We start from the raw sequence: 15,227 nt of genomic DNA, 5'->3' as shown, positions 1-15,227 counted from the left end.
GGGTTATCTATGACTCCAGTTATGTGCTTGGCTCTTAACTACCCTCTGAAATAGCAAAGCAAGCCAGTGTCCTCTATATTCAAAAAGGTGACTCACTACCACCTTCGCAAAGACAATTAGGAATGGGCATCTAATGTTGGTCTTGTCGGTTTGATTCATTTGAATGAATTTTAAAAAAGATAACCAATAAGCAGTAACCAAGAAAATAAAGCATACATGGCAATCACTAAAAAATACTTGTATATCTGCATTCATCGCTCCATTTTACCAACAAAGCTATCAAAAGGATAACGTTCACAAATTTGCCTGTCAGATATGACCAGCTATGTCTTTTCTTTATTTGTTTAATCAGGAATCACCACATCTGGATTCTCAATTTGCCAGATGTGGCCGGTAGTTAATATTGAATAACACTGTAGTGAAGAGCTGGAAACCAGTAAAATTAGGTCAGGAGTTCTGGCTTTCACTTGTGATGAAAAAATTCTCCTAAAATCACGCATTGCAGTGATTTATGATCTGGAGTGTTCAGGAACTGTGCCTATTCCCTTCCAGCTAAGGTTTGAGATAAACAGCAGACAGCCACAGCTTCTGTCTGTTTGCAGTGAAGTTTATTACTGGAATTCATGGAGAAGTTTTAAATTGAGACAAGTGATTTTCAATACTGGCCTAGGAATGCATTCTTACTTGGTGTAAGTATACACCCAGTGTGTTCAGCAAGAGCTGAATTTCTACAATTTTGGGAGTGTGTACGGACACAGTCAACACAACAGTAACAGTGTAAATGAGGATATATTTGAAATGAAAATGTGCTCAACTTGGCCTCTATCCCTCATAGTTTAACTCTAGTAAAGAGCTGATATTCTGTGATAGTTTTGTTCTAGTACAGAGCTTAGACTTAAATATCCTAAGGCTTAATATTTGCAGAGGCAGTGTATTTTTTAATAAAAGCTCAACACTCTTGCTCCGTGGGCATTCTGGAAATGGATAATGAAAGTATTGGATGCCAGATAAAATGTCTTGGATTTTGCCATACTCATCTAACTTTTAATTCTTTATTAAGCGCAGTGTTGTTGCGTATCAACTTATGAACATTCAATATTTCAGAGTCAGCGTCCACTTTTATCAGAAAAATTCACTTGCATTAATTTTCTCTTCCAAAGTTGTCCTTCGTAGAATCCCTACAGTGCAGAAGGAGGCTATTCGGCCCATTGAGCGTACACCGACAACAATCCCATCCAGGCCTTATTCCCGTAACCTCTCATATTTACCCTAGCTAGTTGCCCTGCCACCAAGGGTCAATTTAGCATGGGCAGTCAACCTAACCTGCACATCTTTGAGTATGGGAAAAAACCAGAACATCTGGAAGAAAACCACGCAAATGCAGGGTGCAAACTCTACATGGTGATCTGAGGCTGGAATTGAACCCAAATCCCTGGTGCTGTGAGCAGCATTGCTGACCACTGTGCCACCGTGCTGTCGTCAGGGTGGTTTGGTTCTGTGCAGATTGTCCTTAGGTCTGTGACTCATTCATTTGGAGGAGAGAGCAAGTAATGGGGATGGAATTATTCCAACTTCATTGTAAACTATTCCTGGCGTAAGACATTTGAGCTAGATTAGTCTTTACGAACAGAATAATTTGGTTGAAAGTTTACTTCAAAGATATTTATGCTTCAGCTGGAGTTCAGAAAAATTCCCTACACTTGTCTCATGCCTACCCCCACTGTGGGTCAGCAGCTCATAGGCTCAGAATGGAAGACGGCAACTTTAAATCTACGTATTTTCCCTGGCAGAAGTGAGCACTAGACATTAATCCGGAAACGCTTATTATTATTCCCATATGTCACGATATGATCAGATCCACTTTTCCATTGTCACCTGTTTAGATCTATGTAAGTTAAAATGTTTTTTTCAGTTTTAGATAGTTACCTAGGTTAGCATGTTCAGTTCTGTGAGGGAGCTAGAGGTAATATATTGAGTGAGAGAATGCAACTTTCCTTGGTTTAATAGTCACATACTGCCCCCTCATGGCTGTTTTAACTAGAAGAATATATTAAGTGACTCTTCAAATATTTTCTATTCAGGTCAAATAATCTTTGATTCAAATAAAACAGATAGATGCTGATTCAATTTAGAGTGTATAATGACAAATATTAGTGCTCTTTCGGCCTCCTCACCTGTGATACAGACTGTAGGTTGCGCATTGGACTACTCAATCGCCTAAGAATGCCTTTTCAGTGTGGAAGCAAGTTGTCTTTGCCTCAGAGAGATGGCCTAAGAAAACTGACTGGAGTCGGTTTAGTGTGTATTGACTGACAAATCAGTTCAGAGTGTGTACTGACTGACTGGAAACAGTTTAGCGCACGTTGATTAATTAGTTAAATTGACAAGTTATTGTGTTTTGCTACAAGATTCTCCGCTCTATCTGAAGTGTTGATATCCCCATTAATATGTCAACTAAAACCATTTACACTGAGCCAAGCTAACACCACGCTCGGATCTGATAGTGTTAAAATAACCACCACAGCCAGAGTGGAATTTACTGTCCTGTGATGAGCTTTGTGGCAGAAGAGCATTTAATAGGGCAGGGAGAACCCCAATTCCTCTGCCTTTATCCCACTTAAGCCATGATGGCTTGTTGATGACCTCATCCTACTGCCCCTGATATTCATAAAGTGGCAGCTGGGTAACTTGCCATGCAAGAAGCCTGGAAACCAACTTCAGTCTGAGTGGCTTGTGGGCTTCTGGGAGTCGGGGATTAGTTGTTCTCTGTACCTGATTGAGGGGCCTGGTATTGGACAGTGAGGAGTGCCTCCTGATAGCCATCTCCCTCCTCTTGCTGCTGATCTGCCTTGCTCCTCTCTCTGAGCTACCCTTTCCTTGCAGTTCCCCTCTCACCAGCACTCATCTATAATCTGGGTCCCTCTGCTGGTCCTTAAGCCAGTGCATTGCTGGCAGTAGCCAGCTCCTCCTCAGTGGCTCTGAGCATAATGAAGAGCTGCCAGTCTCTGATTTGGCTGGCAGCTCTGGGCAGTTGGAACTTTTGCCTTCAGAGTCTTTGATCCAGGGAAAGGCTGCCACTGCCCAGTTATGTGGTTGGCCTTCCCCAAAAAAGCTGAGGCTTTCACTGGCTTTCATGTGGGTGAGCGACACTTCTACCATATACATTAAAGCCTGTCACTAATGTTCACGTTTGATTTGTGTGTGAAATTTATTCAGGTTTAATGTTTTATAGTTTTCTAACTTGAATATTGGGAGCTGCAGGGTCTAGTGGCAGAGAGGATGAAGCAAATGGTTAAGTGGCATCTGGATGAGATTTTAAAGGGTGGCCTATAGATTTTAGAGAGAAGGAATGATTAAGGATTGCGAGATGAGGTCCTAAGAAAGGTAGGGAATGGTGCGACAAATCCTGATTTCCAGACTAAAGGTGCACGAAAGAGGAAGTAGCTAAGAATCTGAACCTGTTAGCGATAGGGTTATATTTTCTGAAATGATGTGTCTTTAGATATGATGTACAATATTTTAGAGTATTTATAATAAGTTTAGGGTGTGCATAAAATTGTGTATTAGGTATTGAGTAGCACAGTGGGTGTCTGATATTACTGAACGCCGATCCTTTTAATGCTCGACATTGTCACATTGTGCCTCATAACCAGGCAACTGGTTTGATTTGATATCATAGATCATAGAACTATAAAATTGTACAGTGCAGAAGGAGGCCATTTGGCGCATCAAGTCTGCACCGACCACAATCCCACCCAGGCCCTATCTCCATAACCCCAAGCATTTACCCTAGCCTGTACCTCTGACACTAAGGGGCAAGTTTGCATGGTCAAACCATCTAACCTGCACATCTTTGGACTGTTGGAAGAAACTGGAGCATCCAAATGAAACCACACAGACAGGGGAGAACATGCAAACTTCACACAGACAATGACCCAAGTCGGGAATTGAACCCAGGTCCTTGGCACTGAGAGGCAGCTGTTCTAACCACCTGCTGTGCCATTTGATTTATTATTGTCACATGTATTGGGGTACAGTGAAAAGTATTGTTCCTTGCATACTATGCAGACAAAGCATACCATTCATGGAGTACGTAGGGGAGAAGGAAAAGAGAGGATGTAGAATATGCTGTTACTGTTGTAGCTAGGGTGTAGACAAAGATTAGCTTAACATATGATGGGTCCATTGAAAAGTCTGATGGCAGCAGAGAAGAAGCGTACGTACCTCAAACTTTTGTATCTTTATTTGCAATGGAAAAAGGTGGAAGAGAGAATGTGTGGGGTTTTTGATTATGCAGGCTACTTTATCGAGGCAGTGGGAAGTGTAGACAGTGTCAGTGGATGGGAGGCTGGTTTGCATGATGGACTCGGCTGTGTTCACAACCTTTTGTAGGTTCTTGCAGTCTTGGGCAGAGCATGAGCCATACCAAGCTGTGATCCACCCAGAAAGGATGCTTTCTATGGTACATCTGTGAAAATTGGTGAGAGTCATAACGGTGTTTGTAGAAGACTAGAATGAAGGTGTCATTGTGGGATGAGTCTCTAAATGTGGTAGAGGACAGAAGTACACAAATCACTAATTGTAGCGGTGCAGGTTAACAGCATAATACAAATAAAGCATTGAGATTATTTTCTGGGGGATAAAATTGAAAAGCAGAAAGTTTGGTTAGGCGACACTTGAGGTCCTGATGAAAAGTCGAGCTGAAAAGTTAACCCAGTTCTCCACCCAGATGCTGCCAGACCTACTGTGTATTTTCAATATTTAATGTTTTTATTTCAGATTCCCAGTATCCATAGCCTTTGTTATGATGTGCTGTGAACATTTCTGATTTCCATAATGTAAAATGGATACTGTGGCACTTGAAACGATGCATGAATGTTACCAAAACAGAATATATTGGGAAAACTGAAAAGGCTAGACTCTTCCCTCGAAAAGAAAAGGCTGAGAGGTGATGGCCTGTAAGAAGTCTTTAAAATTATAAAGGATTGTGGGGAGTCCAAAGCTAGGTCATTTATGTTGAAGATTATTATTGATAAATCCATTAGGGAATTCAAGGGAAACTTCCTTTGAGAGATTAGTAAGGATGCAGAACTAGCTATCACAAGGAATAGTCATCTAAATAATTGAGGGTAAAGTAGAAAGTGTTGTTGACAAGGCTAGATGAGTGAAGATGAGAGGAGGCTCATGTGGAGCGTATGGACACCAATTTGGATCAGTTATACTGATTGGCTTGTTTCTGTGCTGTAAAGTTCAATGTCTAAAATAACAAACTGAAACTTGTGTGCACGGCCCAAGTACTGACCACTTTCCCCTTCTGTCCATAGGCGAGGAGTGCTGACCTTCCTGATTTACCCGGAGAACTACCACTCCGCCCATGTGGGAGCACCGCCAGCATGAAAGTCAAACATGTCAAAAAGTAAGACTGAGTGTATTTCTGTTTGCACAGACCAGACTGGCCTGTTTGGCTTCTGATTTAAGATTTCAAGCTGTCTGTTGAGCAGATGATGCTGCTAATTTTTCACCACACTGATTAAACTGTAATCAATCAACCATGTTCTCAACCTGGTCTCTTTGTTGTTTTCTGTTTGATACAAAGTGTAATATTTGCTTTCGTGTGGATGACTGTGACAATGGAATGTGTATTCACTTTCTTCAAGACTGATTTTTAAAGTCACAAGACTAAACATCCTCTTCAATATTTTTGACTGATTTGATTTAATTCCAACTGAGGACAGAAGGATCCAAGGGACACAGATATATAAGTCACTAATTCCTGTAACAAAAGGCTGGATATTCTCAAAGACACTAATAGATGGGAAGCTCCTAGTATTGTGGTCTCTAGGATTGAAAGTGATGAAAATTGGGTAGTTACAGTAGTAACATACTCAAGGGCAGCACAGTCAAGTCAGGGCTGACCCACACTGGGGAGGGAGTTATCTGCACACTTTGTTTCAAGAGGTAATCACACCCCTTTAGGATTGGGTCTTCTGGTTCAGAAGTGGTCAAGGACAGGAAGCAACTGAGGTAGGTAAGGGGACCCAGAGGGCAGGAATGTAGGAGTGTCAGCCTCTGCAATTGTCCAGCAGTTTGAGGTTCTTTCAGCAAGGAGAGTGGGGTTGCAGGGTGGATGAGCTGACTGGCCATGGATGGTGGTGTTAGTGGGGGATAGTATGGTGAGGGGAATTGACACTGTTCTCTGTAGCAAGAAGCGAGAGTTCAGATGGCTGTGTTGGCTGTCCAGAGCGAGCATTCGGGACCTCTGCTCTGGTCTGGAGAGGAACTTGTAGTGGGAGGATCCCCTTGCCTATGCAGGTACGAGCAACGTAGGTAGAATAACCTTTTCCAAGCTATAAACCCTAGTTGCTTCACTTTGAAATTTAACAACAGGACATAGCAAGCTTTTTTAAATCTCCTAATGCAAATTTCTACTTATTTGCTTACAGAAAATTCAATTTGGCCATATTTACAAGTGTGTATCTTTCTCACATCTAGATCCCTTTGATGTCCTCAATTTTGTAGACACCCAGTCCTCGGCTTAATTAAATTATGTTCAGATATAGACATGTGCCTGATTTACAGAATAAACCCCAAAAATATTAAAAATATTTTTTCACACAGTATATTAAGTGAATAGGCACAACAGTGACATAAAGTTCCTAAGTTATTACAAAGCTTCTAATAGTATTTTCTAACAGATAGCAGTTTGTAATTGTGGAGGAGCAGAAAGTTTTAGGTGATATATAAGTTATAGAAAACTGAGTACAAAAAGCAATTTTAATAAAAGATTGCTAAAATATTAGCTTTTAGCTCAAGAGTCCTGGAATGCACATGTTGTATTCTGTAGAAATTCTGGTTTGACCCCAATCTTGCTATTGTCCTGTTTTGGGCACCACATCTTAGGAATGACATATCGGCTTTGGAAGGGATTGCAGTGCAGGTTCAATAAGATAATACTGGGCTAAGTAATTTGAGTTAAATTGCAAGGACAGATTACTGTATAGTAGGTTTATATTTCTTGAAAGAAAAAAAATGAAGGGGTGAGGTTTTTGAGATGTTTAAGATGATTCAATGATTTGATAGAATAGAAATAGAGGAACTGTTTCCTCTGGTGAGGGAGTCTGGACAAAAGAGTATAAATTTAAAATTTAGAACCAGGCCTTGTCAGAAAGTATTTCACATTTCTTCACACTCAGGATAGTGTCTTCTCTTCAGCTGGGGGTCAACTGAAAATTTCAAAACTGAGATTGATCGATTTTTGTTAGGTAAGGATATTAAGAGTTAAGGAACCAAGGCAGGTTATTGGATCTGAGATGCAAATCAACCATGAACTACTTGAGTAGCAGAGAAGGCTTGAGGGGTTGATCACATAAAGGGCTGTACCCATTTTCTTTCTTGTGAGGAATATTAACTCAATCACCCCAGCTGTGGTAAATATGTTATTGTTTTTGGAAATGGAAAGCAGAGAGCCGCCTCAAGCCAGTTCTTCATTCTTGCCACAGAGTTTATTGCCACTAATGCACAGTATGCCTGAGAGTTTGCTCATCTCTTGCAGTGTTTTAGGGGTATGGTCTTGCATTTCTCCTCCTTTAGTCAGCTGAGCATGTAATATGTTGGCGGGGCTTGCTGTTGATCGCTGCGCCCGTGCTGTTAGTAGAGTCCTGTGTAATTGCAGCTAGTTGGTTTGCTGCTGTGAGATGCAGGGTGACAATCTGGTTAGTTTTGAAATGTACTTTGGATCTGATTGAAATGGCTGAGACTTTGCTGACTAGGCATCAACGCGCACTGCAGGATTTCGGCTACCATTCGGAGTCCATTCCTGTCACTCTGACCCAATTTGTGAATCAGACAGGCAGCTGAAATGTTTGTCTTGCATCAACTTTACTGATCAGAGCTTTAGATCTGGAACACCTGGGGGGGGATTCTTCACGCAGAGAGTGGTGGGAGTGTAGAAAGAGCTGCCAGATAAAGTGGTAAATGTGGGGTCACTTTTAACATTTAAGAAAAACTTGGACGGGTTCATGGATGAAAGGGGTGTGGAGGAATATAGTCTAAGTGCAGGTCAGTGGGACTAGGCAAGAAATAGTTTGGCACAGACAAGAAGGGCCAAAAGGCCTGTTTCTGAGCTGTAATTTTCTATGGTTCTATGGCTCTAGTTGCCTTAGAGCACATAATCGAACCTGTTTCTTTCTATCCTGACATTCTCAGTGGTAAACTCATCTGACCAATATTATTTTCTATAGTCCTTTTAGCTAGTTAGATTTTGTTGATGTAAGTACAGGTTCAGTGATCTGTTAAAAAGTCATTCTGTATGGATTTTGATGCTCAGCAGGCTGTAGAATATTTGTGGTGGAAAAAGAAAGGAAGGAAGACTTGCATTTGTCTTTCACTTTTGAAAATCAAAGCATGTCTGGTGGTGCTTTACGGCCTTTTGAAGTATATTCACTCTTACAACATAGGAAGCACAATAGCCAGTTTACACACAGCAAGCTCCCATAAGTAGCAGTGTGATAACGAACAAAATATATTTTTTTACATGATCGTTGACTCATCTGTAGCTGGAGGGACAAATATTGGTTAACATACCAGGGATAATACTTCTTCATCTTCCAGATAGTGCCATGGGTTCTTTTATGTCACTGGGACACTGTGTTAGTGTCAAGTATGTTTAATGAGGTGAAGTAAAATTTCCCCTGTTTTGCCAAAACAATATGATTCTGGCTAACCTCACAGGAGGGTCTTCCACAGCATTGTAAATTTACTCCCATCCTGTGACCTCTTAAGTGGGATTATTCCAAAAGAGGCAAGAAGGATAAATTGTATCAGCAATTGAAGGCAAGTTAGTTGTCCGAGACCTAACTATCTTCAGCTGCTTCATCAACGGCCTTCCTTTCATCATGAAGTCAGAAATGGCAATGTTCAGTGATAATTTCATAATGTTCAGCACTATTCACAACTTGTCAGGTTCTGAAGCTGTCCATATCCAAATGCTGATCAGTCACAAGTAATATTCGCACCACACAATTGTCAAGCAATGGCCATCTCCAACAAAAGTAAATCTAACCATTACCTATTGATATTTAATAATGTTATCATCGCTGAATCCTCCACTATTACCATTATTGGGATTCTAGACCAGTAGCCCAGGGTATATTATGAAGCCAGATTAGACCCCAACAATTTTTCTATTTTGACATAAATGTGAGGAAAGGATACTCACTTCCAGGAATTATTCCACTGATAAAGTAGGGATCCTTTTCTAATAAAACTAACTTTATTTCATAACACATTTTAAATATAACTCAAACAAATGAAGCAGCTTAACTATTAATATTTGAACAATATTTAAAAATGAAAGGAAACAACTTTAATTTCTAACTTATCACCGGTGTAGTTCCAAGTAAGCAACATTCCTCATATGGATGTAAATACCTCTTTAAATACAGTTAGTATCTTTAAAGATACTTGCTATAATGAGTGTATGTAGTCTTGAGACTTTCAGAGAGATAGAGTTTCAGAAGCCTGAAAAATCCTGCTAACTTCAACCAGGCTTCAGCTGCAAACGCAACTGTCTTCTGCAAAAGCTTTTTTCTCTCTCTTCTCCAGATCTAGAACTGCACACAAACCACATCACCACATAACTCTGTCAATCACTCTAATAAGAAACCCCAGGGGAACGTAAGTAAACAAATGTCTATTAACTCTACATACCATAGCACTTGCTCTCCTGGTATCTGAGTTGCATTCCCACCAGAAAAACCGACTGCCCATTGCCTAAAACTGAATTTTTAAACATTCCCCTCAAACATTAAAAAATATGTTTATATCTAGATTAAATGCACTACTATCATCACAACATCTTTTGAAAAACCACTCGCCTGAAACTGAACTGGACTGTAAATACTGTAGCTACAAGAGCAGGTCAAGTGTTGGGAATTCTGCAGTGTGTAACTCACTTACCTTCTGACTGCCCAAAGCCTGTCCACCATCTACAGGACACAAGTCAGAAGTGTGATGGATTGTTCTCCAATTGCCTGCATGAGTACACCTCAAACAACACTCAAGAATCTTGACAGCATCTAAGACAGGGTGGCACAGTGGTTAGCACCGCTGCCTCTCAGCGCCAGGAACCCAGGTTTCATTCCTAGCTTGGGTCATTGTCTGTGCGGTGACTGCATGCTCTCCCCTTGTCTGCGTGGGTTTTCTCAGGGTGTTTTGGTTTCTTCCCGCTTTCTGAAATACATGCTTGTTAAGTGCATTGGCCATGCTAAATTCTCCCTCAGTGTGCCTGAATAAGTGCTGAAATGTGGCAACTACCTGATTTTCACAGTAACTTCATTGCAGTATTAATGTAAGCCTACTTGTGACACTAATACTTAAACTTAAAATAAAATGGTCTGCTTAATTGGCTCCCCATCCGTAATTATTCACTCGCTCCTCCACTGACACACAGTGGTAACAGTGTGCACCATCTACAAGATGCACTGCTGGAACTCAGCAAAGCTCCTTTGAATAGCACCTTCCAAACTCACGACTACTACCATCAAGAAGGACAAAGGCAGCAGACATGGGAACATTACCACTTGGAAGTTTCCTTCCATGCAACTGACAATCCTGACTTGAAATATATCGCCATTTCTTCACTGTTACTGGGTCAAAATTCTGTAACTCCCTCCTTAACAGCACTTTGCGTGAACCTACATTACATGCCCTGCAGCGATTAAGAAGGCAACTTCTCAAGAATAATTTGATTTGATTTATTATTGTCATGTATTAGTATACAGTGAAAAGTATTGTTTCTTGCATGTTATATAGACAAAGCATACCGTTCATAGAGAAAGAAAGGAGCAGAATGTAGTGTTATAATTAGGGTGCAGAAAAAGATTAAATTAACGCAAGGCAAGTCCATTCAAAAGGCAGCAGGGAAGAAGTTGTTCTTGAGTTGGTTGGTACTTAACCTTTTGTATCTTTTTCCTGACGGAAGAGGTGGAAGACAGAATGTCTGGGGTGCATGAAGTCCTTAATTATACCAGCTGCTTTTCTGAGGCAGTGGGAAGTGTAGACAGAGTCAATGGATGGGAGGCTGGTTTGAAGAATTGGGCTACATTCACGACCTTTTGTAATTTCTTGCGGCCTTGGGCAGAGCAGGAGCCATACCAACCAGAAAGAATGCTTTCTGTGGTGCATCTGTAAAAGTTGGTGAGAGTTGTAGCTTTCATACCAAATTTCCTTGGTCTTCTGAGAAAGTAGAGGCATTGGTGGGCTTTCTTAACTATAGTGTCACTATGGGGGTACCAGGATAGGTTGTTGGTGATCTGGACACTGGAAAACATGAAGTTCTCAACCATTTCTACTTCGTCCCTGTTGATGTAGTCAGTCATGTTCTCCACTACGCTTCCTGAAGTCGATGACAACTCCATTGTCTTGTTGACATTGAGGGAGAGATTACTGTTGCTGCACCAGTTCTCCAGATTCTCTATCTCATTCCTGTACTCTGTCTTGTCATTGTTTGAGATCCGACCCACTATGGTGGTGTCGTCAGAAAACTTGAAAATCAAGTTGGAGGGGAGCCTGGCCACACAGTCATAGGTGTATAAGGAGTATAGTAGGGGGCTGAGAACACAGCCTGTGAGGCACCGGTGTTGAGGCTGATCGTGGTGTAGGTGTTATTGCCTATCCTTACTGATAATCAAGCATTTGCAATAAATGCTGGCCTAGCCAGCAAATGCCCACATCCTTTGAATGAATTTTAAAATAAATTTTGGTGCGTCAGCTTTCAACAGATTAATCCAGCAGGAAATTAACAGCAATTTGGGAAACAAATGAAGGAGGAACAGGTATAAATTTCAGGGAAAATCATGTTTGACTAACTTGATTGAGTTCTTTGATGAGGCAGCAGAGAGCATGGATGAGGCGTTCTGATTGATGTGCATATGGACTTTTAAAACACTTTTAACAAAGGACACATTTTTAAGCTCTTTAGCAAAATTGAAGCCCATCCAATATAAGGGGCAGTAGCAGCATAGGATAGAAAATTGGCTCAGGGATATAACAAAGTGCTATGGTGAATAGTTGTTTGTCAAACTGAAGAGATCTATAATTTGAATTCGTCAAGATTCAGTACCAGGACTATTGCTGTTGCTGATGTGCATTAGTGTCAATGAAGTAAGGGTGTGGGGCATAATCTCAAAGCCTACAAATGACGTAAAATTTGGAAATGTGTGGGTACGTGTTGGTGCAATGGGCAGACACATGGCAAGTGAAGTTCACCAAAACACAATGATGACCATTCGCCCCTTGAGCGTGATCTGTGGCCTAACTTGATACATTCTCCTTCATCCTATAACCCTTTGGTTGACAAAAGTCTGTCGGTCTTACATTTCACATTATAATTGATCTAATATTAATAGCTGTTCGAGGAAGAGTGTTCCAAACTTCTAGCATCTTTTGTGTGTACAAGTGTTTCTTAATTTCACCACTAAGAGGTTTGGAGCTTGGACAATACCCCCCCCTTAGTCCTGGACTCCACAACAGTCTCTTATGATATGCTTACTGGAAGTCTAGAAAAATAACAATTATTGACATTCCCCTGTCATCGCTTCAAAAAGCATCAATCATTCAAATCACTGGTCTGTAATTTCCTGGTTCACCTCTACCACCCTTTTTGAAAAGTGGAACCACATTAGCTGTCTTCCAGTCATCTGATACTTTCCCATGACCAAAGAGGAATCACAAATTTGCGTCACTGACTAAAAATTATGGTCACAACCTACAAAATGATCCCCCATTGCTACTTCATCCACTTGCCCAGCTTCATTTCCTAAGAGCAAATCTTGAATTGCACCCTCTCTTGTTGAGGTTGTGACATATGGTTAAAATGTTGCCTTGAATGCAATTGAATGCATGATCTGTGCCCTTCACACTGTTGTATCCCAATTGATATTAGGATAGCCAAAGTCCCCAGCGATTACTGCCCTATTATGTTTGCACTCAGAAATATGTCTGCACATTTGCTCTTCTAACTCCCTTCCATATAGTACAGTCCAAGCAGTGTGACTGCCTCTTTTGTATTTCTGAGTTCAATATCATATAGCTTCATTTACATCCCTCCTCACAGCTGTAATTCATTCTTTAACCTATTTTTTAGCCCCCACCTTTTTATCCCCTTCTATATCCTACCTGAAGACTCTATATTCAGGGTTGTTGTGTTGCCATTTTTGCCCCTCCTTAAGCCAAGGTTTGGTTATAGAGATATTTTTTAAAAAAGCGGAATAACAGATGCAATTTTCAAATTGAAATTGAGAGAACTTTGCAAATGGCCTAACTATAATTTTTCCAATGTCCTTACCCACTTCCTTTCAAATGCTGGGATGGAAACCATCTGATCTTGGGGATTTGTCAGTCTTTAGTGCAGTTATTTTCTTCGTTACTGTTATTTTGTTTACATTAGTTTTGACTCTGCCACTGGCTCAATATTAGTTTCCTTAAGCATTTTGACCTCTTCCTCTACTGCAAATACTAGTGCAAAGTCAAATTGTTAGCTTCATTGATAATATCACCATTATCAGTTTCTCAGGAGTCTACATTGTTTCTGACCACCCTTTCTATCCAAACAGAATTGTAAAGATTTTTGTTGATTTGGAAGTTGGCTGCTTTTCAAGCTCCCTTTTTACAACTATTACTATTACTTTGTCACTCATTGCTGTTCTTTGTGCTTTTTCCATTTGGCAGCATCTCTGATATCTATGCGTTTAATATGTCATTTTTAGTTTAATGTTGTTCCTTGCCTTTCTTTCCTCCATTGGCTGATTTCTTTGGCAAGTAACATTCTTGCCCTTCAGGCTATAAACCAAATAAATTATTTTTGAACACTTCCCACTGATTCCCTGTCATTTTACTCATTAACGGATTTGCTCAGTTTATAGTTGTTCCTGTCTCATTTCATTGAAGTCAATCTTGCTCAAATCTGGAACCTTAATAACTGCTTCATATTTCTGCCTGTCAACCATTACTTTGCATTTAATCATATTGCGATTGCTATTAGCTAAATTTTCATGTACTATTAAGCTATCAACTAAATCTGGCTGATTACTGAATTTAATATGGAATGCCACCTTATTGGTTCTGGAACAGAAATCTACCCCAGCACACTCAGGAAATTCTCCACACTTCTGAAATGTACTATTCTCACTGCTAACGTTTTAACTGTTGAAGTTGAACAATTTTTATGGATTCTCACTCTTTATCTTATTGGGTACCGCTTACACTATTGGTCACATTAATCCTGTTCTGAATTTGCATCTCTACACAATGTGCGACTGGAACAGAACAAACTATCCAGAAACTGCTCCCCACTCGTTATGTGTCTCCAATTCATCAATAGATAGATCAATGATATATCAAGGCAGAAATACCTTCTATTCACTTAGTGCCTTGCTGCCCACAAAGCCTCCCAACACAGCAACGCTGATACACAACCTGCTCTGTCATATCTTAATCAAATTTATTTATATTTTGATATCTACTTCTAAGTTTGTTGTAAGATGTTTTTCCTGTGCACTAACTTACACCATGGAAACGCTGGACAAAATTTTAAATAACTACTGTCTCAAGCTTGTAAGAGGCATTACTACTACTCCTTCCTCTGCACTGAATTTGGAATCTGACCAAATTCATAACTTTTGCATTCAGTTTATGCTGCACTCCTTTTTGTACCACTCTGCAACCATTTAACAAAAAAAATGAAGAGTAAACAGCTTGAGGGCACAGATTTAATGTGATTGTCAAAAGAAGTAGAGACGGTTAGAGGAAAGGTATTTAATGCAATATATGGTCAGGATCTAGGATACGCTTTCTGTCCGAGGAGTAAATACTGATTAAATAGCAGCCTTCAAAAGAGAAGTTCCTTCATATTTGAAGGAGAAAATATTGCAAGGACATGGAAAAAGGGTAGGGGAATGCGACAAAAGAGCTGATACAGACTCAATAAATCCAAAAGCTGCCTCCTCCCCTATACTATTGTGATTCTATGAATGTCAACCACTGCCAAATGGTGTTCAATTTTATGCTATGAATCCACTACGAAATACATGAAAACTGGCCAAATAGTTCACATAAGCCTGAAGGAACTCCATTCCCCTCCGCCTGGGCTGGGCTTGGGCACAGGGGCAAAGTGGCAACTTCTGACCCAATACACCAAGCCCTTGAGAACACTTATTTGAAGAGTTTAA

At 40.4% G+C, this 15,227-nt stretch overlaps 1 protein-coding gene across 5 annotated transcripts in view; it reads left to right on the top strand.

The window, feature by feature from the left end:
- The window catches only part of arhgap32b (Rho GTPase activating protein 32b), a 529,550-nt gene that overhangs the window by 261,764 nt on the left and 252,559 nt on the right, over positions 1–15,227 (top strand). For all 5 annotated transcript variants that reach the window (XM_080214854.1, XM_080214856.1, XM_080214855.1 and 2 more), the window contains one exon: positions 5,325–5,416. In XM_080214854.1, the coding sequence (XP_080070980.1) occupies positions 5,325–5,416 (92 nt within the window). The remainder of the gene's footprint in view (positions 1–5,324; positions 5,417–15,227) is intronic.

This window comes from Carcharhinus amblyrhynchos, chromosome 29 (genome assembly GCF_965287045.1).
Source record: "Carcharhinus amblyrhynchos chromosome 29, sCarAmb.v2.hapA, whole genome shotgun sequence".
Classification (NCBI taxonomy): Eukaryota; Metazoa; Chordata; class Chondrichthyes; order Carcharhiniformes; family Carcharhinidae; genus Carcharhinus; species Carcharhinus amblyrhynchos.
This window is presented reverse-complemented; position numbering and strand designations above follow the sequence as displayed.